General features: G+C 37.6%; 3 protein-coding genes across 4 annotated transcripts in view; 1 reads left to right on the top strand and 2 right to left on the bottom strand.

Annotated features, from left to right (window-relative positions):
• Positions 1–898: 898 nt before the first annotated feature.
• On the bottom strand, positions 899–6,731 carry C4H4orf33 (chromosome 4 C4orf33 homolog). Its single transcript, XM_010406470.3, has 6 exons — positions 6,484–6,731; positions 5,736–5,925; positions 4,402–4,462; positions 4,161–4,212; positions 3,868–4,067; positions 899–2,669 (listed from the first exon to the last, which is right to left on the bottom strand). The coding sequence occupies exons 2-6, from the start codon at positions 5,914–5,916 to the stop codon at positions 2,561–2,563; spliced, it is 603 nt and encodes a 200-aa protein (XP_010404772.1). The 5' UTR covers positions 5,917–5,925; positions 6,484–6,731; the 3' UTR covers positions 899–2,560.
• On the bottom strand, positions 6,466–7,123 carry LOC120409891 (basic proline-rich protein-like). The gene is made up of 2 exons (XM_039550879.1): positions 6,738–7,123; positions 6,466–6,655 (listed from the first exon to the last, which is right to left on the bottom strand). The coding sequence occupies exons 1-2, from the start codon at positions 7,121–7,123 to the stop codon at positions 6,466–6,468; spliced, it is 576 nt and encodes a 191-aa protein (XP_039406813.1).
• Positions 6,844–26,403, top strand: part of SCLT1 (sodium channel and clathrin linker 1) — a 31,027-nt gene continuing 11,467 nt past the window's right edge. The window contains exons 1-19 of one of the 2 annotated variants that reach the window (XR_002047096.3): positions 6,844–7,179; positions 9,025–9,092; positions 9,730–9,782; positions 10,660–10,729; positions 11,580–11,635; positions 11,993–12,125; positions 12,880–13,002; positions 14,604–14,669; positions 16,539–16,609; positions 19,040–19,130; positions 19,299–19,390; positions 20,006–20,183; positions 21,782–21,880; positions 22,381–22,452; positions 23,154–23,228; positions 23,701–23,846; positions 24,134–24,326; positions 25,703–25,899; positions 26,182–26,392. Coding sequence is in view for 1 of the 2 variants with exons in the window: in XM_010406467.3 (XP_010404769.2) it covers positions 9,039–9,092; positions 9,730–9,782; positions 10,660–10,729; positions 11,580–11,635; positions 11,993–12,125; positions 12,880–13,002; positions 14,604–14,669; positions 16,539–16,609; positions 19,040–19,130; positions 19,299–19,390; positions 20,006–20,183; positions 21,782–21,880; positions 22,381–22,452; positions 23,154–23,228; positions 23,701–23,846; positions 24,134–24,326; positions 25,703–25,899 (1,769 nt within the window). In the remaining variant the exon portion in view is untranslated. The remainder of the gene's footprint in view (positions 7,180–9,024; positions 9,093–9,729; positions 9,783–10,659; positions 10,730–11,579; positions 11,636–11,992; positions 12,126–12,879; positions 13,003–14,603; positions 14,670–16,538; positions 16,610–19,039; positions 19,131–19,298; positions 19,391–20,005; positions 20,184–21,781; positions 21,881–22,380; positions 22,453–23,153; positions 23,229–23,700; positions 23,847–24,133; positions 24,327–25,702; positions 25,900–26,181; positions 26,393–26,403) is intronic. The other variant, XM_010406467.3, reaches the window with a different exon arrangement.

Genomic DNA, 26,403 nt, shown 5'->3' with positions numbered 1-26,403 from the left:
CAGCCTTTTTGGAAAGTTTGCAAGACTATCTAAGACATCTGCAAAAAAAATAAAATCCAGAATAACATTTAAATCATTTGAACATCACAAAACTATCTTTTATACTACAGATTGACTGACACCTCGTGGAATTTATCTTCTGTTTGATTTTGTCTCAAAAACTATTTTTGAAAATAGCCCTGCAGGAAAGCGAACATTAGAACTGTAACTACACCGCATGACAAGCGTTTCGTACAACAAAGATGTCCCAAATAAATCAAAATAAGCCACCATCAGCTTGATTGAAATATCCTTTTTCTAAAATCAAGGATACAGCAAGAAGGAATGGATCTGGTTAAGGATAACTAGGCTGGCAGCACCAAGGCACAGTTTAGACAACCTTCTTCTCCCACCTAGTGGCAAGAAGCATAAAGAACAAGGTCTTCGGGAGTGCAAACGTTAAGATTTGTTTTCAAACACCAACTCTAAAGAGATTCACTGACATCGTAAGGAAGATTGAGTCAGGTACAATTCTGGCTCTCATATTTAAGTTCACAATAAACATGCTATCACTAACATGCAGAAGAGAGCTTGTTCTTAACTCCTGTCATCCAAAAAAAAGGAGACAGTGCAGAAGAGATAGCCCACAACTGGCCCCCAGCACTTACACTTCAGACACAAGCTCAGAAACATACAAGTGAACCAACTAATGGCAGCATGGAGTAGCATGGGCTTGAATAAAGTCTGTATGAGGATTTCCATTTTCAGGAGCACCCAGCATTGCATTTTGTACTGCAAGGACAATGATTTTACTTTAAAATACTTACTTAGGGAAAGCAATCTATTTCCCTCTATGTTCATCATTTACATCCAAAGTCAAATCTGAAGCAGTCATTTTGAAGTAGGAATAAACATGAAATGAATTTAAAAATTTTATTTACTGTCCTTTATATACAAAGTATCGTTCCTCATATGGAAACAACCTTTGTGAGAAAAGCAGTACACTCATTTTGAATCTTTGCACACACTTTTTTGACAAACTTTTTAAAATAAAGGCTAAAAGTTTAGTGAAACGCTGTTTTGGTTTTGACTGAAATTTTCAAAGCAGCTTTGAGACATCAATGTCTAGATGATATTTTAATCAACATTTATTGGATTATTCAGTATTTCAGACTCATATTATTCTCTAGAAAACTGTACATGAAGGTAGAAAAGAAGCCAAACAACTGAATGTACAATACTTAGAATTTTCAACAGATGGCACTTTACAGCAAGGAACCTATATTGTCTAACTGAAAGAGAGCAAGAGCAATTGGATGGCTGAGTGCACTGACATGCCAAAGTCTGCCACAGAAAAAGCCTAAAATCCTCAAATTTGAGAGTATAGTTGTATAAAACTGGAAGTTTTAAAGAGGGAATCTATAGCCAAACAAAATCTCTGAGCTAATGTTCTATCTCAGGTATTAAATCACACTGAGATGTTCTTCACGAAGGTGGGATATTCCCACCCTCTTTGCTTCTCAGGCAGAACTTACAGCTACAGCTAAACAAAGACAGCAAAGAAAATAGGACCATCAGACTGTGATTATTACTGCAAACAAGCAAGGATCTGGTTAGTGGGCAAGTTTCCCATTTCCTAAGTTAATTTATATAGGATTAAATCAGCAGCCACAATCAAGCAGCAATTGCTATGCTAGACAAAAAACCAAGAACATCAGTTGTAAACCTTGTGAGGGTTTACAGATTACGTGTTACCATCTAAGAGTACTCACTACTGTTAAAATTATTCATGCCCATATGTAGAAAATATAGGCACATACACCTAGAGTATCTCCAGCCTTCGGTGGCATGCAAAAATATTCTCAGACATCTGAGCTGAATCCTTGAAGTGATGTGACAAGTCTTAGAACAAACCCACTTTGGCATGCTCGCAACTATACCAAAAGATTTTACTAAGCATGATTTGTCCCAGAAACTTTACCTGAAATACATAAAACCTTCAGCAGCATCAAGCAAGGGAAAACTTCAGGTACAGGAACATACAGGATAGGGCAGTGTTATACCTCTTGCAGGGCAAGCACAGAGACTCCAAAATCCATGACAGCTACATTCCTCTCTATTCCTGAACAAGGCATTCCTCCTCCTCATTGTAAGCAAAAAATTTAGGCACATAAGGATTTCATTCAGCAGTCAAGGAACTAACAAGCAGCAGTGAAAATACAAAAGTAATGCAGCAACTACCGGAAATCAAAAGATTGCAAGCCAGGTATTGGTCTTGTCAGATTTCAGAGCTCTCACGAAAACACAGCTGTAATTTTAGCACATTTTTTCTCCTTCACTCGTAGCAGCAGATTCATCTCTTGCACAGATGAAAAACCCCATACCCAGATGAATTGAAACACACGCCATTCATACATTTAGAATCAACAGATCCACATCCTTTACAGTTGATTTTAAGACTGATCAATGATTTGGGTGTCAAGGAAAGTCTTGCTAATCTGGTATTTACAACCTCTGTTCAGAATGAGGAAGCTGTTTCCATACAGCTTCATCCAACTTCAACATTATAAAAATTTATGCCTCAATCCATCCACTTAGTGAGAGATTTCCATATATCTGATTCAGGCTGCTCCCAGTCTTCTCCTGTTAGTTCTTTCAGGTTCAAGTCTTTGAAAAATTCCAGACGATGACTGCAAAGAGAGGAGGAATAAACAAAAAACAGTTGTAAGTCTTGTAGTATGTGTCTTAATAAAGGCAGTATCCTCAATGTGTTAAATTCATCTTTATTTTCAGATTTTCTTGGCCAGGAATGTAACCAGCAATCCATGTGTTTATTTTCCAAAACTTCAGTTTACAAATAAAAACCACTACTTTGTATCTGACCCTACATTAATCATCTTAAAAGGCGAAATTCTTTTCTTAGGAAGTAATTTGTAAGAGTAAAGACAAACTAAGAGTAACAAGAGCAGCAAGGAACAGCCTCTTCACATAATTGCATCTGCTACCAAAATCTGAAAAAGACAAGATTTTTTTAAAAGAGGTACTATAGAATTACTTCTTGAAAAGTATTACAGGCATTCTCCAGTTTAATACAGAGAAATAAAAATATCTATTTCACACAGAACATTGATAATGTGTTTTATTAGCAATAGCTCAGAATTTTTAAAAATATACAGTTGCAGAAGCTAAACTTTTCTTTAATAAAGGCAATAAAGGGTAATTTATCTAAAATTTACCCTACCTGACACCACTGTATGTTGTGTGACAAGTCTATATAAGAACTATAGTGTGTCCTCTAGAGCTGGTTCATTTATACAAAATGCCCAGGAGTAAGAGGTTTCATCAGACTCTCAGCCTCACAGCCAAAGAAAATAAACAGGCCCAAAGCGCAGTTCAAAAATCCAAATTCTCTGGTTTTCTATTGATACTAGGTATCCTTTAATTATATTTTTTTAGTTTAGTCAGCCTTTTCAATTTTTTTCATAGTATGGAAACATCTGTAGAGGTGAAAGCTTTTAGAACAGTAGAGGAGAAGCAGAAGAGATTTACTGGAAATGTATCTGGTGAAATTATCACAAAATGGCACTTCAGGAGGAGCTGAAGTCAAGGAAAAAGCAGAACAACTCTCCATTATTTAGATGAGGAAGGTGATAAAAGCAGATACCAATGGTATTGAATGCATAATTTGCTACGCACCTAACATGGAAATCAAGTACTAATTACAGCTCTCTGCCACAGTGCTTTATACAAAGTACAGCACCAGTGGACCCAGAGCTAAGCAGCATAATAAAAAGTTCTAGTGGCACTCAACCCAAAAACCAGATCAGCTGTTTTAAGTATTCCAACAATAGTGCAGCAGTATTACAGAAGAGCTCATTTTATGCTTACAAATCTGGTTTCTGTCCTTCCTGTAGTTCGTGTCGAGGCACAGGATAAAGTGCTTCATATTTTCTCTCTTCTCCCGAGCCATGAATTGCAAATGCATTGAACTTGTCAGTCCATGGTGGAAAGTAACTCCAAGGAAGAAGAGCTTTACCCTCCCATTTGGTTTTCATTCTGGTCACCTCAAACTCCAAAGGAAGTTCTTCCTGTTAAAGGAGGGGGGGAAAAAAGAGGCACTGGCCATGTTTTGATGGAAAATAGGCAAATAAAAATCATTATGAATGTACTTGACCACTTACTTTCCATACTTTTCTTCTGCCAGAAAGCAGCAGCAGTAAGTACTGCCCATGGCTGTCAAAGAATCAGAGCACAGTTTTCCTAAAATTACGTCAAGTAATCAGTGCATTATACCGCCACAAATATGTACATTCCCCATACTGAAACAAATTCTGTGTCTAGTCTCCCTCATCCATATATCTCACAAGCATTAGAACTGCAAGTGTAAATTAACACTTGTGATGTTTCCAGTGCTGTACTTACGGACAAAGCTCAACTTCTAAATACTGCTCAGTTCTGTCATTCAGAAAGAATGCTTCTACAACTGAAAAAAACCAACCAAACAAACAAACAAAAAACCACCAGGCCGTCAGTATTTTATATTAACTATTTTGTAATATCCTGAGATCGTCATATCCCATTAGTACAACTCTATTTTCATGGGGTTTGGCCTGTGCCATGCCAGAGTTTGACTTGCTACTGACGTGTACACAGTAACTATAACCCAAATATTCAAAATGTGGTGCCATAATTCTAACTTCAGGAGCTTTTTATTTTTAATTGCTATGATCACAAAGAGCTTTGTAAAGTACTGTACTAACTTTATTAGTTTTACCAATTCCAGTTTTGAAAATGCTCACTCTGATGCAGCAGGAAAGTAAGGGAAAGAGGACCATACACTCTCAGCAGAGCACACACCCCATAAACTAAAACCGCTAAATCTCAAAAAGAGTAAGAAAGCATTTAGCTCTTAAATGGTTTTTCCCTATAGATGGTATTTTGGACAGAGGATTACTGTTCCAGGTGTACTTGAAAGCCACATATTAAATTCGAATCACATTTCAGGAACACAAAGTAGAAGTACAACGGTGCTTCTCATGTAAAATTACAATGGTGCTTCTCGCAGCGATGACATTATTAGAAAGCTTTAGTGAGAATTATGATATGACTGATATCCTTATTTATTTTTACTTAAGCATATTTATTATAATAATATCAAAGAGCTGCTACTACTGTTTTAGCTTTAATCAGAGTAGCTCAATGTTCAAGAAGTAAAGAACTTCTGGAAATACTCAATTCTTGCATTATCCAAAGCAATGGGTAAAAGTGGCAGTACAGACAGGAAATGAGGAAAGAACCCAGCACTACTATGAGAATTTTCTCCATTCCATTCGGGTGCAATTTTGAATTGCATTTCATCAGGTGTAAATTCTGTGTCTCACACCTTCCTATTCCTCAAAGGAACTTTGGAAAAACGATTAAAACACTTCTTAAAGCAAAAGTAGAATCTCTCTTTAGAATTTCACTTCTCTTCCACAAAGGCATTTTAATATACATATGCCACAAAATTATTTTGATATTCAAGTATGTCAAGCCTCTGATAGTGCCCAAGTTATATCAGTAACCCAAAAACTAATATACTATCGACAGGAAGTCAACTTCAACATTAATGAAATCAACCCAGATCACTGAAGTTCAACGTTTTTTAAAAAAAACAACCACCATAGACCCTTAAAAAAGACCAGGCATATTAAATACAGAGGAACATCAGTGTCTGCAGAAATCAGATATATTTGCAGCAGAAGAGTTACACTTACCCTCATAGTCCCACAGTCCACCAAAGGGTTTCCCTGGCTCTCCGGGTGGCGCTGGAGGGTCATTAAAGAAAGGAGCATGAACTTCCATCAGCAGTCCTGCATTATCCGGCCTCAGCCCAATCGTAACCGGCTCGTGGCTCACAGGCAAACCATCCCATGTGTGTTTGATTCTAAATTCCATCTTCAGATACTACACAAATGCAAAAGGAAAGTTCCGTCAAAGAAGATCTCAGATTCCATCTCAGCACGAACTGCCGTTTGTTTGCCCAGGAAAAAAACACCACACTTTGGTATAAAGTCCTTAATCAAATCATGTTTTTAGACATAATTGAAATAAATTAGCTTTGAAAAAAAAACCCTGAATAAACAGTTACATAAATGCTTCTTCTCGTAGGTTTTTATATCTGCAGGTTACAAATGACTCTGAAATCTTATTAAGCTTAAAGCTTTTCAACCATACATCTAAATAAATACCTTCCAAAAACACCAGAAACGTTTATCAAGAGAACAAATAAAGAAACAGTCTCCACTACATAATCTTAAAGGATTTGGTAACATCAGAAAAACAGACTGAGGGAAAAAACCTTTAATGTTTGAGACACAAGACAATGAAGCAACTAGCTAAAGCTTTCCTTTGCAGACATTGCAAACCAGCCTTTCCTTAAACACCTCCAGGGACGCTGACTCCACCACCTCGTTCGAAAGCCTAATCAGCATTTCTACAATGGAATTATTCCTGAAGTCCAACCTGGCCCTCCCCGGATGCAGCCTCAGGCTGTCCTCTCCTCCCGTCGCGGGTTCCCCGGGAGGGGCGGCCGAGCCCCGCCTGGCTACAGCCTCCGACGGGCAGCAGCTCCCACAGGGCTCCGCACCGCTCCCGCTTCCCGTCCCCGCTCTGCGACTCCGGCCAAACTGATTTCCTGAAGGGAAGTTCAAACGCGCCAGCGCCTATCTTTAACCCATAAACCCCTCGAGGAAAGTTCAGCGAGGGATTTCCTACACCTCCGCCTCAGCGCCGCGCCATCGCTGCTCCCCACGTCACGGGGGCGGCGCTGGCGGCCCGGCCCGGCGCTGAGGGCGGGCGGGAGCGGCCGCCTCCGCCCCGGCTCCGCCCCGGCCCTCGGCGGTTGTGCGGCTCCGCCGCGGGGCCCTGGCGGTGGCCGTGGCTCCGGTGGCCTCGGTGGCACAGGGCTGTGCCCCTCCCGAGCGGCGGTGCTGGCACCGGGCTGCGGGGAGGGAACAGAGGGGCGGCTCTGCCCGCTGCCCCCGCCCCAGGGCAGCGGCGGCTGAGGGCAGCGCGTCCCGCCCCGGCGCCTGCGAGCTGCCGCCTCCGCTCGTCCAGGACGGGTCTCGCCTTTCTTCCCCGCCGGCGGCCGGAGAAGCGGCATTTCACTGGGGGTTCGCGGAGTTTGCGTGGGGAAAGCTGGGAACAAGGCACGGCCAGGTGAGTGTTGGTAGTGAGGGGTTTGTGTTCCGTAGCTTTTCCGGTGTTCGCTGCAGTGAGTAGCAGCATGGATAGTACTTTTAGCTAAACACTAATAATTAAAAGCTGCTAATGGTGGTAATAGCTAAAAACAGATGCATTTTTGTGTGAATGCCTCTTTAGTTATGAAACCACGGCGTTTCCTGTGCTTTATTTACACTTGAAAGCTCTCTTGCCAGTTATTCGAGAAATTTGCTGTACAGACGAAAATCGGTATTTTTAATTATGTGCTATCAGATACATTATTGATGAGTTTAATATAACTTAATATGAGTTGATCAGAGTACATCTCAGTTACATACCAACAAAATACTGGCCAAAAAAATTGCTTCTGCAGAGTTTATATTCCTGTAAGTAGGAGATGGGGTAGATGCATCATCCCAAGGACTGTCACTGTCCCTAGTTACTGCTGCAGGCAAACTTGGCAGTAAGACCTGGTCAGTGTGCATGCAGTGTTTGCAGCTGTGCATCACTCAGGTCTCAGAATTTCAGTGGGTACTAGGTTTCTTGTGGTGCCTTTGGGTGGCCAAAGGTGAAGGAGCAAGTTTTGATTCCAAGGATTTCATTTGCAGAAAAGCTTCAGCCTGCGATAACAGAGTCATTCTGGTTCAAAAATCTGTATCTTTCTTGAGCTTTGCAAGAGTATTTATTGTGATGTGAACAAAATATGGTTTTTTCAAGTATTGGAATTTTGCCTTTTCATATGTATTTACTTTGGCTGTAGCTTCTTATTTTATAAATCTTTAGACTCCAAGTAAAACTCAAATTGAATTCTCTGTGAAGTGATAAGAATTGCCTCTCCTATCAAAGAGTTTAATCCTCTTTTTTAAAAAAAATTTATCCATTTTCACAAGTGCTAAAAGACAGATCTGAAGTTGTCTTGTATGCCAGCTGAGCCCTGAGCTGTTTGAGGCCTACCCTGAGTCTGATACATGGATTGATGTTTCTCTTGCTTCATGAATGTGGAATCTTAAGTTCTAAAACACTGAACGTGTGTAATACAGCTGAAAAGAGATTCTCTAAGCACTATTATATTTAGTGTCGTAGAATAAGTGTTTGTTGTGTTAAATATATAGCTGTAAAGAAGGTTGAGTTTTACCTGAATTCTTTTTGAAATTTTAGTAGTGAGACCTACAAATCATGATCCTCCATTCCATTACATATTTTTGTGATACGCTGCTGCACACACGCAGCTTTTTTTCAGGATGTATTTAATGCATTACTGTTGAAGGTGAGCTTCTATAAGTGATGTTTAAAATCTGTCCCTTTTTGCACCTGTGGGCTCTCAAGTTTACGTCCTTTGGCTGGTAAGGGCAGTAACTTTCCCCTTCCTCTTCCCTGGCATTCCTTTGCTGTTGTTACCTCCTTTCTGTTCTCACTGTCTTTTTCCTATATCCTCCTTGAGAAGTTTAGAACTTGTAAAAGAACTGCATGTGTCAAGAAAAGTAGGCAAAAAGTTGTTTAAATCAAAATATAGCCATTGCCTTCCCGACTTCCTTTTTCTTCTTTGTTACCCATTCCAGTTACGAAACTGTTACGCAGATTCTTACGAAACAGAACAAAAATATTTCTTAAAGAAAACAGAATTTGAAAGGAATGGAATTCATTATTATTATTCTTACAGTTCCTGTAGGTTTTTTCAAGTCCTGGGTTTTTCTGAACAGTTGTGCTAAATAGAAGAATTTTAGAAGTACTTTTTTTGCCCTCAAAGCACTCTAGTGTTAAACGTATTTCTGACTGCCAGTCACGTTTACGTAGATAAAGGCCTATGTTACAGCCGAGTTTCTCAAACGTGGTGTTTTTCAGATCAGCGGCTGAAAATGGCACTTGGACACCACGAAACTGATGAGGTTCTGAGAGTTACTGCTGAGCAGGTATGTGAACTCAGGGATGGAAGTCGTAAGAATTTTTTGATGAGGATTTGTGATAAACAGCTTTGCAAATATGGAGCACAGCCCGCTTCAGTGTTGTCTGGCCCTGTTTTGGATCCATCATACAATGCAGCAACAGCAAAACAAAACTGCCCTAGCCGTGAATTAGGGTATTTTGGGTGCATTTTTAAATGTTTTATCCCTGAAAGAGCACTTGATTTGTAATTTAGTAGACCTTCTCACTTTTATAGACTTCCCTTTCCTAAGAGATTGGTCACGTGTTGACGTAACCATAAGCCTGTCTGAAAGCTTGTGCAGAAGCTAGGGCTTCAGCACTTTCCTGATGATGAGATGCATGGAAATGAACCAAGCACTTACACAAACCTATGATTGTTCTTTTAAGATTGAGCTGATTTTCCCTCAGATGCAATTACGCTTTAGATCAGAACATCTCCAGGGGGAAAAAAAAAATCATTATTTTTTCATATTGAGCCAGCACTCAAGGGTTTTTGAAAATAAAGCTGAAAGTGATTCTGTGGCATATGGTGTACAGATTACAGACAGTTTTGGGCTTCATATAAAAGTTGAAAACTCCGTACAGTTATATGCAAGTACTAATAAGTAAATTATTCCATTACAGGAACATGCCCTTGGCGGTGATGGCACATCAGGATCCAGGATGACAGACCAAAGGTAACTGATTCCAAGTGATAAGTGGGAATACTGCAGTGTATTGGAAGGAAATCGTCATATGCTCATAGGAGTGTAAATATCCAGGTGAACCAGCTCTTGTGTGTGCATGTGTCTGTAGAGGTGTTACTGTAAAAGTTGTTTTTAGGTGGTATTGTGTTTATTCAGTAACTTAAATTACTGACTTTGCTTCCACAATCTGTAAAATAAAGGATGTGAGATGAATGAAGGAATTCTCTAGCCTAAATTTTGAGAGAATAAACAGAAGTTCTGGTAAGATTGTACTGATCTAGGTAACACAGGCAGCTGCTGTCTGTTGAGATCAGGGGGATGTTTTTAAAAAAAATTTTTGACACTCTTAAACTAACAGTTGTCTAATCAGTAAATGGTTTCATGATCACTGTAATTTCCTCTTACAAAAATAACCTAGTTTTTCTTGTTAGCTTTTAATACAGAATTTTCAGAGAATTGCTATCAATTATGAAAATATTAGGAGGGAGAAAGTATAGAAGTAGAACTACAATGTTCTGCATTATCTTATAGGCCACTCTACTATTGTATGTGAAAGCAGCAATGAAGTCTAGTCTTTTAATATTTGGGATTCTGTGTGAATATATGAAATATTAATGTTGTATTAATGGTCATTTATAATGTCCCATTATATGCTCTGTTATATAGGAGCCTTGCTGTTAATGATCATTATTTAAAAGTAGGGATTAAATTTGTTCATTTGATTCTGGGGAATGTCGAGCTTGGGACTCAAGAAAAGTGACTGTTTTGTTCTGGTCTCTCTAGACTAAGACTTCTTTAAAACTAGTTCATTATCAGAGCATTTCAGCATTTACAAAACTCATTCTAATCATGTTTTTCAACTTCTTAGCTTGTCAGCTCTAATCACAGAGTATGATAAACACATGGAGGAGATGAAAGAACAGCTGCAGCTTTATCAGGTACTGGCATTCCTAACATTTCAAACTGGATCTTCTTTAGTGGTCTTAATATGCAGGCCACTAGTTTTTGTCATGCTTCACAAAGCTGCTGGACTGCAGGCTGCCTCAAGGGGATGAATGGAGAGTTTTCTGTGAAAAGATTGGGAGATTGTCTGAATTGCAGCAGTGTATTATCGTGGGGGTTGAGGTGGAACGGAGCTGTCCTCCTTTCATCCACACGAAATGAAACTTTTTAGTGCTTCGTGGCAGGACTGAAAAGCAAAGTGATGTAAAGACCTTTGGCATACAGAAAGCAATTTTTACTTGTGATCTACATGCTAAAGTTATTCACTGGTTTTGGTTTCATGCACTTAATTTGTTTGATCTGTCCATCCTAAAGATTTTGCAAATAGTCTTCACGCTTGATCAATTTCAGAAAGCAGCAGAAGCACTATGGCTTTCTTGCACTAGTAAACAAAACAGCCAGTGTGATTCATACAACTGGAGTTTCTCCTCAGTTAATTCCTAAACTTTTCTCAAATGCTTGCGGTATAAAGGATGAGTTATCTACTCTGCCCCTAAAAACTTGATTTAATTAAAAATCAATCTGTAAGAGCCATAAAAATTTCAAAAGGTTAAGTTTAATGCCTGTGATAACTTCCAGATGCTGAGGTATAACAGGACTTGGCAGCTGTTAAATTTAAGTGGTATCCTATGACTTGCCTTTAAAAAGCAATTGACTTTCATTTACTGTATTGTGCTGAATTTAATTGTTCATCTTTTATAGTATCAGTCAGAAATACAGGATGAAAGTGTTACCAGAGCTTGTGTAACTTAAATGAGTGCTTACTCTTGCATGTCTTTGTGTCAGGCACAAATGAGTGAGATGAAGCTAAAATTGGAAGAAATCACCAAGGAAAATGAAAGGTAAATAATTGCACTGCCATGTTACTACTACTGTTTCTCATGATTTCTAGACATTAAAAAGTTTTTTTTCTAGGACCTTGAAATCTCTGAAATCTTCAACTGCTAAGTAATGTTAGAGTCTTTCAGTGCTTAATATAGATTGCAGCACTAGATATAGGAGATTTTACCATGTCACTAAAAGAACTAGATGTGAAACTATTCCAAACTGTCCATTGTGTTTATAGAACATAACATAACTGATTTAAATTTGACTTAGAAGGAAGTAGAATGTACAGGTGCAAGGTACAGTGTATTTCATTTGTTTAAAAAATCCCTGTTAAAGAAATACTTTGCTGAACTTAATTCTTTGAATTTCAGGCTGCATGCAGAGTTGAAAGAGTCTCTTGAGAAGCAACTGGAGGCTCTTCCTTTTGTGCATCTGGAAACTGGTATTCCTGCAGATGAAGGCATAGTGAGAACCCTTCAAGAGCAACTACGGCTGGCAAAGCAAGTGTGTGAGATTAAACATTTATATTGTTTTATTTCTCTTGTTATGCCTCGGCTGATTAGAGGAGGCTATTTTATTTCTTGATTCAGAAATTATGTGTTTGGAGTTCCTTAAGGCTGTTTTGAGCCCTTCTTGAACTTAAAAGACCTGAAGAAACTTCTTTCCTAGATTCATGAAATAATTTTTTAATATTGATTTGTGTTAGTAATTTTACCTAGTTGACTTGATCCTTATGTTGAATTCTTGATCACCAACTCAATGAAATATTTTCTTCAATTCATGCTTTTTGTAGTAGCTTGTCGTTGTAATCAAAACTATTGTGAAGTGATACGAGGAGGAAAGTGTATGTGGGATATAGCAAATAATACCTAAATCTGAAAATATAAGCAAATTTTTTCAGCTTATTACAATATATCAATCTTGTTTTGTATGATTAAGTTGAACTCGACAGCTGAATTTTGGTATTTGAATATTATCTCAAGTGTAGGTCTACCTTAAAGACCTGTAAAAAAGTTTGAGCTCTTCAAAAAAAAAATTAAAAAGCAGAAAACTTGGAATTTACTTGTAAGTAGAGTTTGAACTTCCAAGCATCTATTTCTCTGCACCTGAGTTTGGCATTTTCTCTGTGTAATTAAAATATGTGCAGAGAAAAGCATAAGTAATGGCACTTTGTCAAAATAGAAGTTAAGGCCTGTCTTTTTAGAGAATGATAGAGGAAGATAAGTGTGCTATAATAGAATGTTATTCTGTAACTCAGGAAAAAGACCAAGCAGTTGACCGCTGGCAGACGCTGTTACAGGAGCACGATCGACTTCAGCAGCAGTACCAGGAGCGCCTGACTGAAACGCAGATTCTTGTGGCTGAAAGGAAAAAGCAGAATGTAATTTTCATTCATTTTGGTTCATTTTTAGTTTTTTCCATGTGTGTATATATATATGCACAAAATATGCATGTGCATATTAATAATCCTGTGTTTGAATTGAATGGTCAGAAATCTTCAGTGCAGTAAAACATCTGAAAAAGTTGCTTAAGATTTCTGAATCCTGAGGGGAAAGTCTTTCATCTGTTCTCTTGTTTGAATAGTTAGAAAAGTAGTCTCCATTTCCTGCTGTTACTCAGTAAAGAATCATGTGTAAACAGTTGAAAAATCAAGTTCTCTAGTATTTGTCTAATGCTAGCTTGTGTTTAGCAGCCTGGTTCTCTTCTGCTGTGCCTGGGGAAGGCCTTTCAGGAAATTCTTAGAAAAGCTGCTCTGCTTTGGTGAGCTATGTAAAGATGCTCAGTGTGTGAAGAACTAATAGAAACTTGGTGCCTGCATGTACCTTGCTGCATGTATTTCTAGGCCTGTAAAGAGAACCTGAAAATTATTTTAATATTTCATCTCTGGTTTTGAACACATTTGACTTATGGGCACAGTTACAGCTCACCTCAAATATTTTCTTACTGATTTTTGGGGTTTTGTGGTATTAAGTTCACCTTAGTGATGTGATCTTTTCTGAGAAACAGGGTAAGTGTTTGTGCAGCTGTTGTACTCTGCCAAGTTTCATAATTATTTCAAGGAATAGTTAAGAGGACTCTTACCTTTGTGTAGTTCCAGCTTTCTGCTCCTGTTTCTTCTATTAGATTATTTCTTGTGTTGTATTGCAGTTACTAATAACATACTCAAACAGTAGAGTACAGAGAGTCACTGGTAGCTGTGGGAGGGTTTCGGGCTGCCAGATTCCATTTTTATTAGTAACTAAATCTTGGGTGGATATTAATGCCACTGTGACAAGAACAAGGTTAAACAGCCTTTTATTCTTAAATGCTACTGGTCTCCCAGAGAAAACAGCTCTTCAGTTAAATAAACTTCTATTTTAGGTTTAGCTTTCACTGAAGGAGCAGCAAAGAGCTGTCAGAGCTAAACAGAAATAGGTAAGATCAAGTAGAATTAGAATTGATGGAAGGCAAGGAGGAGAGAGGCTGTCATAAGGACTGGATGTAGTTGGTAAGAGAGGAGCAGGAGTAGGTTTCTAGCATATCCTTGGCCTTGAGACTGTTAGATAGCACCATTAGAAGGTGTTTCATCTCAGGGACTTCAGTCCTCTCTCTGCTCTGAAGGCACCTGGCATGCTGTAGATGGTTTTTCTGGGTTATCCTAGTTCTCCTAGGATGATAGACATTCAGGGACTCAAGAGCTTATTTGGTATGGACACAAGACATCCTGTATGGCAAAGAGCAAATTAAAATGTCCATAACAGGCATTTTTGAATTAAGGGGTACATGTCTGCTACTTTGCTTAGCAAAAATGCTTGTAGCAGCCTCACAGTCTGTGTGGCTCTTCAAGGGCACTGCTCATCTGTACTTTCATGTTTTGATAGTAAGTGCATGTGACTTTTGGAAGGAGGCAGTTGCAAATGTTTTCAGTTGACTCTGAAGCTTTCTCATTGTGCACTCTTTATGATTATAATGATTATAAGAAACTCTGAATTCTCTTTTTAGGATCAACTGACTAGCTTTCAGCAGTTGACTCGGCAGCTGCACATGGCCAAGGAGAAGATAGAGTTGGTGAGTAAAACCTTCTGAGCAGTGAACTAGAATTTATTTTCCTCCTTGACCCCCCCAAAGTAAAAAACCAAAGCAAAAAGTCCTTCATACATACATGGTTGAAAAAGAAATTAATGCCAATCAAATTTGCAAACTTCTCCAGCAGCCAGAAAGTAGTGATATCTTTATTCCTGAACTCCAAACACCAGGTCAAGGTGATTGAGAGGTCAGCTTTTAATTTTATATGAGCTCTTTTATAATTCAGTGGTAAGCTTACACTCAGAATTATAGTGTGTGATTAGTGTACTTCACACATTCAAAAACGTCTTCACAAAGGAAACATTTTTTTTAATTATGCCCTCTTGGATATGCTACCTCTGGCACATGTTTATCCATTCCTACTTTGGTACTGCTGTCTTCAGTGTCTTTGTCCTTTTTGCACATTTTTCTGAGCTCTAATAATCTTCCAATGCTTTATTCACATCCTTAGACTGTGAAGCTTTTTAGTCACTAAGCTTTAGCCTAAGACTTCCAAAACGGACAAACAGTTTTAGGAGAAACTGTCAGGTAGTTTTTTGTAGAAAAATTGAGGTGCAGGAGGGGATGAAGTTTTTAAGTTTTTGATTGAGCAGCTTTGTTTTTGAAAGTCATGATTCCTGTATGATTTTTTTTGAGTGTTTATTTTGAATAATGGCAGTGCAAAAAGACTCATAACCTACTCCAGCAGCCTACTCTTTTGTTTTCTCACTGAAACCTTTTTTCCTCACATCAGAGAAAAGAGTTAAGACAGTATTTAAGATAAAGATAATCCATTTGTTTGCATGATCCAAAAAACATTTGGTGCCATCTGTTACCAAAGGCATAAAGATGTCATGGGATAAAGCATCAAGCCCTTTTTTGAACTAACAAACTGAAAAATAGGAAGAGACACATTAATTAGCCACGTTTTTTATTGTGGTAAAACAGCTGTGTTTCCTAGGTGTGCTCAGGTTGGAATTGTTCAGCATATTTATGCATGTTCTGGAAATGAGATTCAGTATTGAAGCAACAGTGTTCACTGCTGATATTAAAAAACTGATGTGAACTGCAGAAATCTGCAGAAAGATCTTGTTGATTATCTGAGTTAATTTTATCTGACATTTTGTTGATATTAATAAAACCAAAATGTTAACTGTGGGCAAGATGGGGTTTTTGCTTTGGGTACTCCATGATGGTCTTGAAATGGACTGTTACCACCCAGAAAAGATATTTTAGAAGTAGGAAGTGCCTGAAAACAATTCTTAGCAACAGTCAAAAAAGCAAGAAGAACATAACAATTAATAGGAGAGAGGGGGGAAAAGGAGAATATTGTGCCTTTTGAATGCTGCCTGCCATTGTGGTCATCTTTAATATCTCAGTGTAAGGTATATGTGAACTTCAGAAAAGGCTAGTTTTCATAAAAATAGGAAATTATTCTTAAATAGGAAGACAGTGGAACGAGAATTACACCTCCAGTACTGTGGCTTGCATAGAAAAGAAGGAAGGATGAGCAATTGCTCGTCGTCCCTTGTCCCTAAAACACAGGAAGTCTTCACAGCAGTGCGTGGTCTACTGTGTCACAAGGGATTCCAAACTCCTAAACTAGATGGAAGTGCAAATGACAGGTCTCAGCTACTACAGTTAGTGTCTCATGAAGTTCTTACATTACCAAGGTATGGGGAAAGAAGGGGAGGAGCATCTCTCTGCTTTCACCTTTATAAAATACTCTGCATAAACCTTGGCACTTGAAGACCAGCTACAGCGTTAAATTTATGGTACAATATTCTGTGGAAATGTCCTATAATAATTCTGAATGTATAAGATTTTCAATACTGTAATGAACATGTTGCAAATATCTCTTTTTTTTTGCAGACCAATCAGCAGTTTCTGAAAACTGTGACAGAACAAAATGTGGAACTAGAGCAGCTACGAAAACAACTGAGGTATAAACCAGGAAGATTAAAAAAAAAATTAATATCTTTTCTATAGCTTTTCCTAACCTGCTGCTGTGTCATGGGCCTTGTTTGTGCTGCAAGATAATTTCATCCTCGTAGTTACAATGGTTTCAGTAACTGTCTCTGAAGCTTGTTGGACATCATTAGTGTTATGGTAACATATGTCCAGTTAGTGTTATTCCATTCAGCTTTTCCCTGAAATAGTCCACATTTGACCTTTGATTTAAAAGGAAAAAAAGTGTCATTATCACAGCACAATTGATTCTGAAGATAGGCTTTCATTAGAATACAGTTTGCTCAAATGCCAGTTACATGGTTGCTCATCACAGTTCTGAAATTTGAATGTTCAAACAAGCTTCCAATTTTTAATAATTTTAATAAAATTTGCTTTCACTCCATATCAATAAACAGCTCTAAACCACAGGTTCTGTGGAAGTTAAAGGCAAAAGAAGTGTTAATTACACCTGGAGTATATCAAGGAAAAGGCAAAATAATATCTGTGACACAATTTCGTGATGATTTGTGTTTACAGCTGAAGTCTATTCAATGCCAGTTTACTGTGTCTGTTCTCTCTTCTAACTAGTGATGGTTGAGGTCAAATTAAAATTTTTTTTCATTCAACAGTAGATTTATGGATTGAGGTAAAACAAGAAATTCAGTCATTATCTGTCTGTAATTACAGGCACTGATTATGCTCACTTCCTTCTCAGATCAGCCTAAAGTCCTTGCACACCTAAAAACTCTGCTGGGTTTTACTCCCAAAGTTAATAGGAGCAGCTAGCTCTGTCTAGCCCTAAAAAGTGCTACAGTGGTTCTCCAAGAAGTCTGGAATATTTTCACCAGTTGCTTCTGGTAAACATGAAGACATAGTCTGCATGGATTATATAGCATATAGTGCAGACAGTTCTAATCCTTTTGGATGTTTTTAATAGTTTTACATGATTTATGGTAATAGAGTGCTAAGTCAGGAATGCAAAAGTAGATTGAAAAAAACCAACTCGTGTGTTGTAGAATTTAGGTTTAAATTAGGTTTGTATGGCCTGGATAAAACACGCAAATTTAAGAAACTTGGCATTGCTAGGGCATGGATCTGCATTTCAGAATCTTAAAGCTCTCAAACAGAGATAACTTGCTAAGATGAGGTTAAAGATAGATTGCATAGTGTAGAATAAAAGCTTCCTCTTTACAATCAATTTGTTGCATTTGCATGCATCTGAATTCAATCTGAATCTGAATTTGGTGTTCAAATGCATTTTTAATACTTAAGGTCCTCTTATTTTTCATGATGTCTTTATTTTTTTCTTATTTTTCCCTTCTTACGCTGCCTTTTGGGTTTTTATTGTTTTACAACACTTAAAATATTTGGCAGGAGGCAATTTAGTGTCCTCCTGAATTTACAGTACTTCTTGTAGGAGAAAGATGCAACGTTTCAGATGGAGAAGGGTCAAAGTTTTGGACCTGCACTGAAGACCCTGCGTTTAGGAATAATGGTTTTATTGTAGATTTTGCTTGTTAAAGAAATTGTAACCAAATTAACTTTTTCAATTAATTGGGCTGAAGTAAAGTATTTGCTGTAAAATTGCTTGGATTATGTATATTTTGCTTAAGATTTTCGTGTATGTACAGTATTGACTTTTATGCCCTTAATGCAAAACCATTATTTCTATAAGGAGTTTTTGTTTGAAGTTGATTGTTAGAAGTATTAAATATTTTCTAGGTTTTTTCATGACTATTGGTGCTGCAGTTTGCATGAGCTAATGTAATACATGTTTTCTCTCTTCTAACTTTATCATAGAGTCAGTCATTGGTTTTTAAATTTAGCCTAATAATTGGGTTACACCCCAGGTGAAGGCTCTCTGTGTCTTTCTGTTCCCAAGTCAGAGGAGGAGGAGGGTTGCTTTTTTCAGCAGACTTTTCTACTGAGGATGAAGAACCACTAGTCATTTACATCATTCACTAAGAATTCCTTTCTTTTTTTTTCCTCTTCTCCTTCAGCCCACAAAAATTACTCAGATTACAAAGCTCATCAGCTAAATTCTTTAGAAGTGTATAATGATTTTTTAAATTCCTAGTCCTATTGCTCTAAAAAGTGAAATCTAATTCTGCAGAAGACTTCTCTGCTACATATCTGTGACTAATTATACTTGTTATTGAATCACTTGAAGTTTTTGATTGCCTAGTCCTCCTCCTTTAATCAAATGCATACACCTTCCTCCTAACCTGTCTTTAAGAAGTCATTTCCACAGGACTTTGGAATTTGGTATTCCTCTCCCTCTCTGCCACACAGTGAGAAGGGGGAAACCTCTTCTGCCCTGTAAGAACAATATTGTGAGGTTTTTCTACCCTTCACAGCTGTTCCAACAAAGTTTTAATGGGCCCTTTTTTTCCTTCTATAATAATTGTTTTCTTGATACACAGGCAAGCCAAAATTGATGGACAGGCAGCAAATGCAAAGCTTGAAGAAATGACAACATTGAAAGAGAAGCTTCAGAGCCAATTGGACAGAAGGGTATTGTAGAGAAAGAAATAATTTGTTGCAGTTGAATGGACAGTCATTTTCTGAATGCTGACGTTAAATTAACTGCAAGTTGTTATCTAGCTTGTTTTATGTAAGTATATCTTTATTTTGTTCAGGGAAGCTCAAACCATGTCTGGATAATACTTTGGTTCTTTCCAGGAAGAAGACAGGATATCTGCCCAGGAGAGAGAAACAGCATCTGACAAACGCTTGCAGCAAATGCAGTCTAGTATGAAACAATTGGAAATAAGGTAAAGAGAGCTCATGGTGTGTTACTAACAAACAAGATACATGCAAAAATTATGCCTTGGCTCTACCAAAATAGAGGGGTTGTCTGTCTTTGTATGTGTTTGTGGCAAACATGTTAGGAAGTAACAAAGAGATGTTTTTGACGATCCCTCTGAGGCTCTCTTGTCCTTTCTTGTGCCTGCCAATACTGACAATCATAGTTAAACAATAAGAATTCCTGAGCTGTTGTGAAATTACCAGTGGTTTTCTGTCTCTAATACTATAGCTGCAACTTCATTGCCCGCATCCAATTACTCCATTTCCTCCACAGAGGAAAACTTTATTTCTTCTGGGGCTGTTCTATTCTGGTTTAATATAGAGCATTTTTAGTGATGTATCCCAGGGTATCACTGGGATTCTTCTAAGGATCTTCTGAGATTAGATATCTGAGTTAACTCCTTTAATTCTGTTTCTTTCTAGGACTTGATTAACCATCAAACTCAAAATACTCTGTCCAAAAACAGGCTGAAAACAATGCAGTTTGGACAATTTATGAACAGATACTTCCTAATAGCTCAGTTTGAATGGATCAGTGTCTTAATTAACCATCACATCGTTAAATTTCTACTGTCTTGTAGATTGTGTGTTACTATTCAAGATGCTGAACGGCTGAGAACAGAAAGAGTAGCCCTGGAGGAACAGATCAGAGAGCTTCAGGCCAAGTCTGCCAATCTAGAAAGTGAGAGGTATGATGCTGTTGTAAAAGTCCAAGATTGCATACAGCTCTTGGAAGAAGCTAACCTGGAAAAAAGTCAGGTAAGTCATTGGATGAAGGTATTACCTAGAAATTAGGGTGTTTAGGATACACAAACTAGCTTCTTTTATGTCTGCTGTGCTAAAATTAGTTGTGCATAGAGAGCAAACTGGGATGTGACCACACATCACTCAGACTTGTCATACAGTATAAACTTCAAAGCATATGTTGGTTGCCTGGACAAAGGTGATCTGAGGGATAGCACTGTACCTAAACATGAATCTTCCAAAGTTTTTGACAAGAGTTCAGAGTCTCTTACCAAGTACTCACAAACAAATTGGTGGCGTCAGAATAAAAAGGAAGGTTCTGTTATGAATTTATAACTGTTTCCAACAAGACATAGGAAACAAAATAAGTGCAGTCATCAACAAAGAAATCTAGACATGTGGAGAGGCCTTAAAAGAAACTTTTATGTACAATGTGTGATTAAACTATCACAGAATAATGTTGATGCCAAAAATATAGATACGAATATATGGCTCAAGGAGCCAAAACAAAGCAAATAGTTCTTAATTTACTGCTCTGGCTAACATCCTGAATTTTTCAAGCTGGGAAGAAAATTTAATGAACAAAGGGAAAAAAATGTTCTATTAATGAACAGAAGAAAAATGCACATTTATATACATATCTGTTAATATGTTATGTTTTAAATTGTCTTCTCCCTGCTCTGTAGAAGATGGAGGTGGAAATTACAATAACACTTCTTCTGTTCACATTATAAAGCACACGAAGCTAAGCTTATAAACAGACATCTGAAGAATTTTGAGAGTAGTTTGAGTAATAAAAAACAAAGTTGAATTGTATGGGAGCAGTAAAAGAGAGCATGGCCAATGAAATGGCGTGTTACTTCCTGGAGTGAGTAACCTTCCATGGGTTTAGTTTATTTCATCCATTAGGGGCTTTTTTACGTCCTTCTCCCTTTATGCATATACACATTCTCTGTGTGCCACCTAGGATTCTTGGTAGGTGAGATCAAAAATCCTGTATTCTGTAATCTTTTCTCCTGTTACACTGTAAAATCAGTAGCTTTTTACATCCCCCAGAGGAAGGGTTCCTTGCTACACTTTTTTCTGTAATTCTCACGATTCACTGTTACCCAGCATGAGAGTGTCTGCATGCATGTTCCTTAGCTACTTATAAATCTTTATTCCTTTACTTTTAGTTTTCTGGGAGATGAGTAATTTAATATAAAATGCTTGGCTATATGTAGGAGTGTGTGTGTCTAAAGGTATTCCGTTTCCTAAGAGAGACCTTTCTTATTAGACTTCCTGGCCCCAGATAGAACACTGGAGAGTAGTTTTGCCTTTTGCTCTGGATTCCTGTGCTTTCTTCTGTATAATTCCATGCTCAGCCAAAATCTCCCCATCCCAACAGAAACAGGCATCTACTGTCACTAACTCTTTGTGTGGTTCTGTTTTACAAGAATGTGCATTTAGTACATGTTTTCACTGTTCTTGTTTTCTTGTTGAGTCTCAGTGTCAGCTACTCCAAAGTAAAAAGGAAAAAAAGGTGTCTTTTGAGCAGTATGGGTTTTTCTATTGGTGCTCCTAGTATCACACTGAAATATCAGTCGTATTTCATTTTGTTATTTTTCTTCTAGGCATTCTTTGAGGAGAAACAAAAGGAAGAAGAAATCAAAAAACTGAAGGATGAAATGTCTCAACTTGCAGAAAGCACTGCTGCAAGGATTAGAAAGGAAGTAAGTTACTATCTTTAGAAAGAATAGGAAGATTTTTTGGTTTTCCTCAGAGTGCAAAGCTACTGCTGGTGCACAGTCATCATGACCAGTTTTCTTACAAGAGTTTGGATAATATAAATGGCAAAGCAGCCTGCTGATAGCACCATACTCTTCAGCATTTATTGTCTAGACGTGTATCCTAAACAAGAACCAAAACTGTTGATGTCTCTGCAGACACTGGTATGGAGAGGTCTGCACTGTGAAGATACGAATGACACTTGTTGTGGCGTCTTCATTTGTGCTTTTGTGTTTTCTAAACACCCTCAGTTAAAGTAGTATGGATTGATAATAATCATTCTTCTAACATTTATATCGTAAGAGTTTTCAGTTATTGCAGTCCCAGGTATTTTCATGCTTTATATACATGCACCACATATAGACTATATGTGTATATGTGTGTCAAAAAGCAAGATGGAAAAGTAGTTTGTGGGACTAATTTTGTAGTTTTGTTTTGGTCACAGGTAGACACTGCAAAGAAGCAATGTAATGTGCAGGTTTCTCGGCTGACAGAAGAAGTTTCAGCTCTTCAGATGGTATGGAGTTGACTGATAAAAGTATTTTCAGTAGCAAAACATTTGAGACTTCTGGGTTTTACTGATCAAATACTTTCGCTAGAATTTAGTATTTTAGGTCAACTAAATGTGATGAATGAGTAATTGTGTAGGACATTCCTCTGTTACTTTGTAGCGCATTACATGCTGCATGTCTCCAGAGATGGGTTCACAGGCATTTTGACAGTGAGATCTGTGCTCTAGAAAATATTTCCCATGTGATGGCTTTTCTTAAGAATCCCTGTTTTTTTCAGAGATACGCTAAACTCAGCCTTCTGTGCTTATCTGTAGTTGTGTGTAGAAATGAAATATATGAAAGCTGATAAACTATCCTAAGAGAGTCTGTGAATCACAGTCATCATATTTTGAATGAACCAGGAACTTGTAAATAAATACATAAAACATCAATAACTACATAATAAATCATGCAGGTGACCACAAGAATTCAGTGCTTATGCACCTATTTATGCATTAGTTTTTTTTAAAAAAGGTTTCATTTTACATTGTCTTAGTCTGTGTATTGAGTGATCCTATAGAGAAGATAATGAGCAGGTAAATATAATCAAATGCATCCATGGCAGGAGCAAGAACTGCATTTACACTGGGAAGGGTTTGGCTTCAGCACTTCTTGAATTTTTATTTTGAATTATTCAATCTTATTTAAAAATGACTTTTATAAAAAGGAATGTGGAGAAAAACAGAGTCAAATTGAACGAGCCATTAGAGAAAAGAGAGCAGTGGAAGAAGAACTTGAAAAGGTAAGGCAACTGTTTGTATTTTTACATCACATTTAAGATCTCATTTCAGAAGGAAAAAATACATAGATTTTTCCTGTTTTTCACGTGTTTCTCCTTTAACTTTCTTATTTTATTTTTGAGTAGATTTTCTTAATTGTAAATTTTCATGTATTTACTTCAAGGTTGTTTAGTTGTCTGGGGTTTTTTTTTCTTAATCAAGAGAATGTTTTAAAGCTGCAACACCAAACTGAAAAAGAAAGTTCTCTGAAAAGTGTAAACAGCAAAAGAGAGATGTTTAATATAATCCAGAGGAGTGCTGGTACATATTCCAGTTAAGATCAACAGACAGGAAACTAAATAAATGTCTGATCAGATCTTTGGAAACTTTTTTTTTTCAAGTTGCAGTGACAGTGATAGAAATGCAGTTTTAATTTAAATCATGAGAAAATAGGATGCAATGAGGAGTAAACTTACATATAAGTTTACTCTTCAGGTTTACAGGGAGCACAGAGTGCATGAATCTAACAGTAGACAGCTCGAGCAGCTGCATCAGAAGTATTTACTTGCAGAAGCTGCCAAAGATGACCTTCAGCTGAGTCTGCAGATGATACAAAATAAACTGAAACAACTGGAAATGAAGTAAGTGATGTTACAGATGTTTACAGAAGTAAGAAGAGAAAGCAGTGGAAATTATTTCAGACTTTTCCAATTGTTGAATGTGTGTTAGGGTTTTGTGAAATCTTTTTATTCTGTAGCAGACATAATATCAAGATACCATAATTTTCAAACCCAAGATTGATTTTATCAATTCCATCATGATAAAATTCTTTGCTGATTTGTGCATAGCTCCCGGTCTATATCCTTTGTCCCTTGGTTCAGGAGTTGTTCAATTCTTCAGCTACAGCCAGACTTTCCTTCTCTTTTAGCTCTGAGGAAGAGAAATCTCGTTGCCAGGAAGTTATCTCTAAATTGCAAAGCACTCTGGATTCAGAAAGAGAAAAGAGTGCCTCTGTCAGTGAACAAAGACTAAAACTTCAGCAAGAGAATGAACAATTGCAAAATGAAATGGATGGTTTGAGAAAACTGGCAGTGGAGGCTCAGCAAAGAGCTAAAATAAAGGTATGTTTTATATATATATATTTTTTTTTTGTAATGTAAGACTAATATTTGCTTAATAAGGCAGCAATTCTAAGAAAAAAGCATTAAATGTTTAAATTAAGATTGAGAGTTTCAATGATGCTTCCTGGTTGCTGCTTAAAAGTAATTTTATTGTTGCATTGTGTGTCCTCAGAATCCATGGGGTAACTCAATCTCTGCTAATTAAATTGTATTTTAATGTGTATTAAATTCTCCGTGAATAGAAGACCCCAGAAGTTCTTTGCTTAAAATAAGATGAATACATTAAGTAATATTGCAATTCCCGATCTTTATTTATTTTTTGTCTCTAATGTGTTAGAAATCTATGTCTGACTTTCTGCCCAGGGTGTTCCTCTACTTGTGTGTGCACCATGTTGTCAGGGCAGCGTGTAACTAATAAATAATTTAATAGTGGGGCTGTCAAACTTGGGCTCTGTATTTTCTGGACAGAAAAAATTCTTCTCTGTGCTTAATCTTGCAAACAAGATTATTGGCTGAAAGCTGGTTTGTTCTTTTTGAACATGTTCCATTAAATGCCCCTGAGCAGACTGGCGGTGGGGTAAGGAATCAGTAGTAACGTCAGTACCCGGATTCATGGTACCCTTGGCTTCTGGAGGGGGGAACAGCTTGGACCCTTGATGTGCTTTCTGAATATACAAAGCTGGTACTTTCCCTTCTGCAGTGTAAAGATACCAAAAAAGGGATCTAAGAATCTGGAGCAATGAAGACAACCTCAGTAAGCAGTTTTACAAGGTGTGAATGGGGACCATCTCCAATCTGGCTTCCACTTTGCACTACAAGATAAAGGAAGCTGTCAAATTTACCAGGAAATCTTGTCCAACTCCAGAACCCTTTGCTTAAACAAAGGATCAGAATCTTGTAACAGATAGGTAGTGGACATGGAGCACAGAAGGCATATACTAAATCTTTGTCTGTCTCATATTTAATCAGACAGGCTTCCATTATAGTCACAGATAAGATTCACTGCTTGATTTCATTTCCCTCTGATGTACCAAGGATTTCAGATGCAGTTAAGAAACTCCTAACACATTTAGCTAGATGAAAAAGAAAGAACGTGTTTCTGTGGAGAAAACACCAGGGAGAAGAATAAAGATTACTTACAAAAATAAGCATACACAGCTCATTATCCTTTATTGTCAGTTGTACTATTTGCTTAAATTGGCTTTGGGAACATGTATCTCTGAGTATATAATTAGAAGTTTAATTATTGTATGTTACATGCTTTCAACAAATGTTTATAAATTTTACTCAGGCATTGTAAAACAACTGAAAAAAAAAAAAGGTGAAGAGTGAGAGATTGAGAGATTGATTGTACCGGATTTGTGGGGCTTTTTTAGATAAGCACAATGGAGCATGAGCATGCAGTGAAAGAACATGGGTATGAAGCTCGACTCAAGGAGATGGAGGACACCAGTCACAAGTCCACTGCTGAGCTCAGACGTCTCTTAGTAGCTCAGCAAAAAGCAACAAACCGGTGGAAAGAGGAAACAAAAAACCTCACTGAAACTACAGAAGCCAGGATTCGTAATCTGAAGTAAGTGCAGTTTTGTTCCCCTTCTGCAAAGTGTGTTTCAGATATTATTTTGTGTATGGCAGTAGACCTGTGGTGAAAAACCATGAGGAGCAAACCATCCAGAGTCAAAGATGTGCTTGCAGCAAAACCAAGAAGAATGATGTAAACAGAACTCTTGATGCTCTCTGTGAAGTTAGCACTGAAGTAAAAGTTACACTGTTTCATTATCTTGTTGATAATGTGTGAGTTTTTGTAATGACAAAAGGTAAATGGAATATATTACTTTTGACTTTTCCTTTCAAGGTACAGCACACTCAATTTAGAGAATTTTAGCTGTGGATTATGAGAACTTTACCTCTTCAGAAAAGCATCAGTTGTGGAGTGAGTCTCCAGACTTCTAAAATAAACTGGACAAAAACCTCGTAGAATGTACATCTCAATGTTCTCTTCTGAGCACTTGCTGTCATAAATGAAGATAAAAGTGGGTTGTGTGATTGTCCTAAGAAAAAATACGGTATACATTTT

The sequence above is a fragment of the Corvus cornix genome, chromosome 4, assembly GCF_000738735.6.
Source record: "Corvus cornix cornix isolate S_Up_H32 chromosome 4, ASM73873v5, whole genome shotgun sequence".
Lineage (NCBI taxonomy): Eukaryota > Metazoa > Chordata > Aves > Passeriformes > Corvidae > Corvus > Corvus cornix.
Note: the sequence above shows the minus strand (reverse complement) of the source record. Positions and strands in the feature narration are given on the sequence as shown.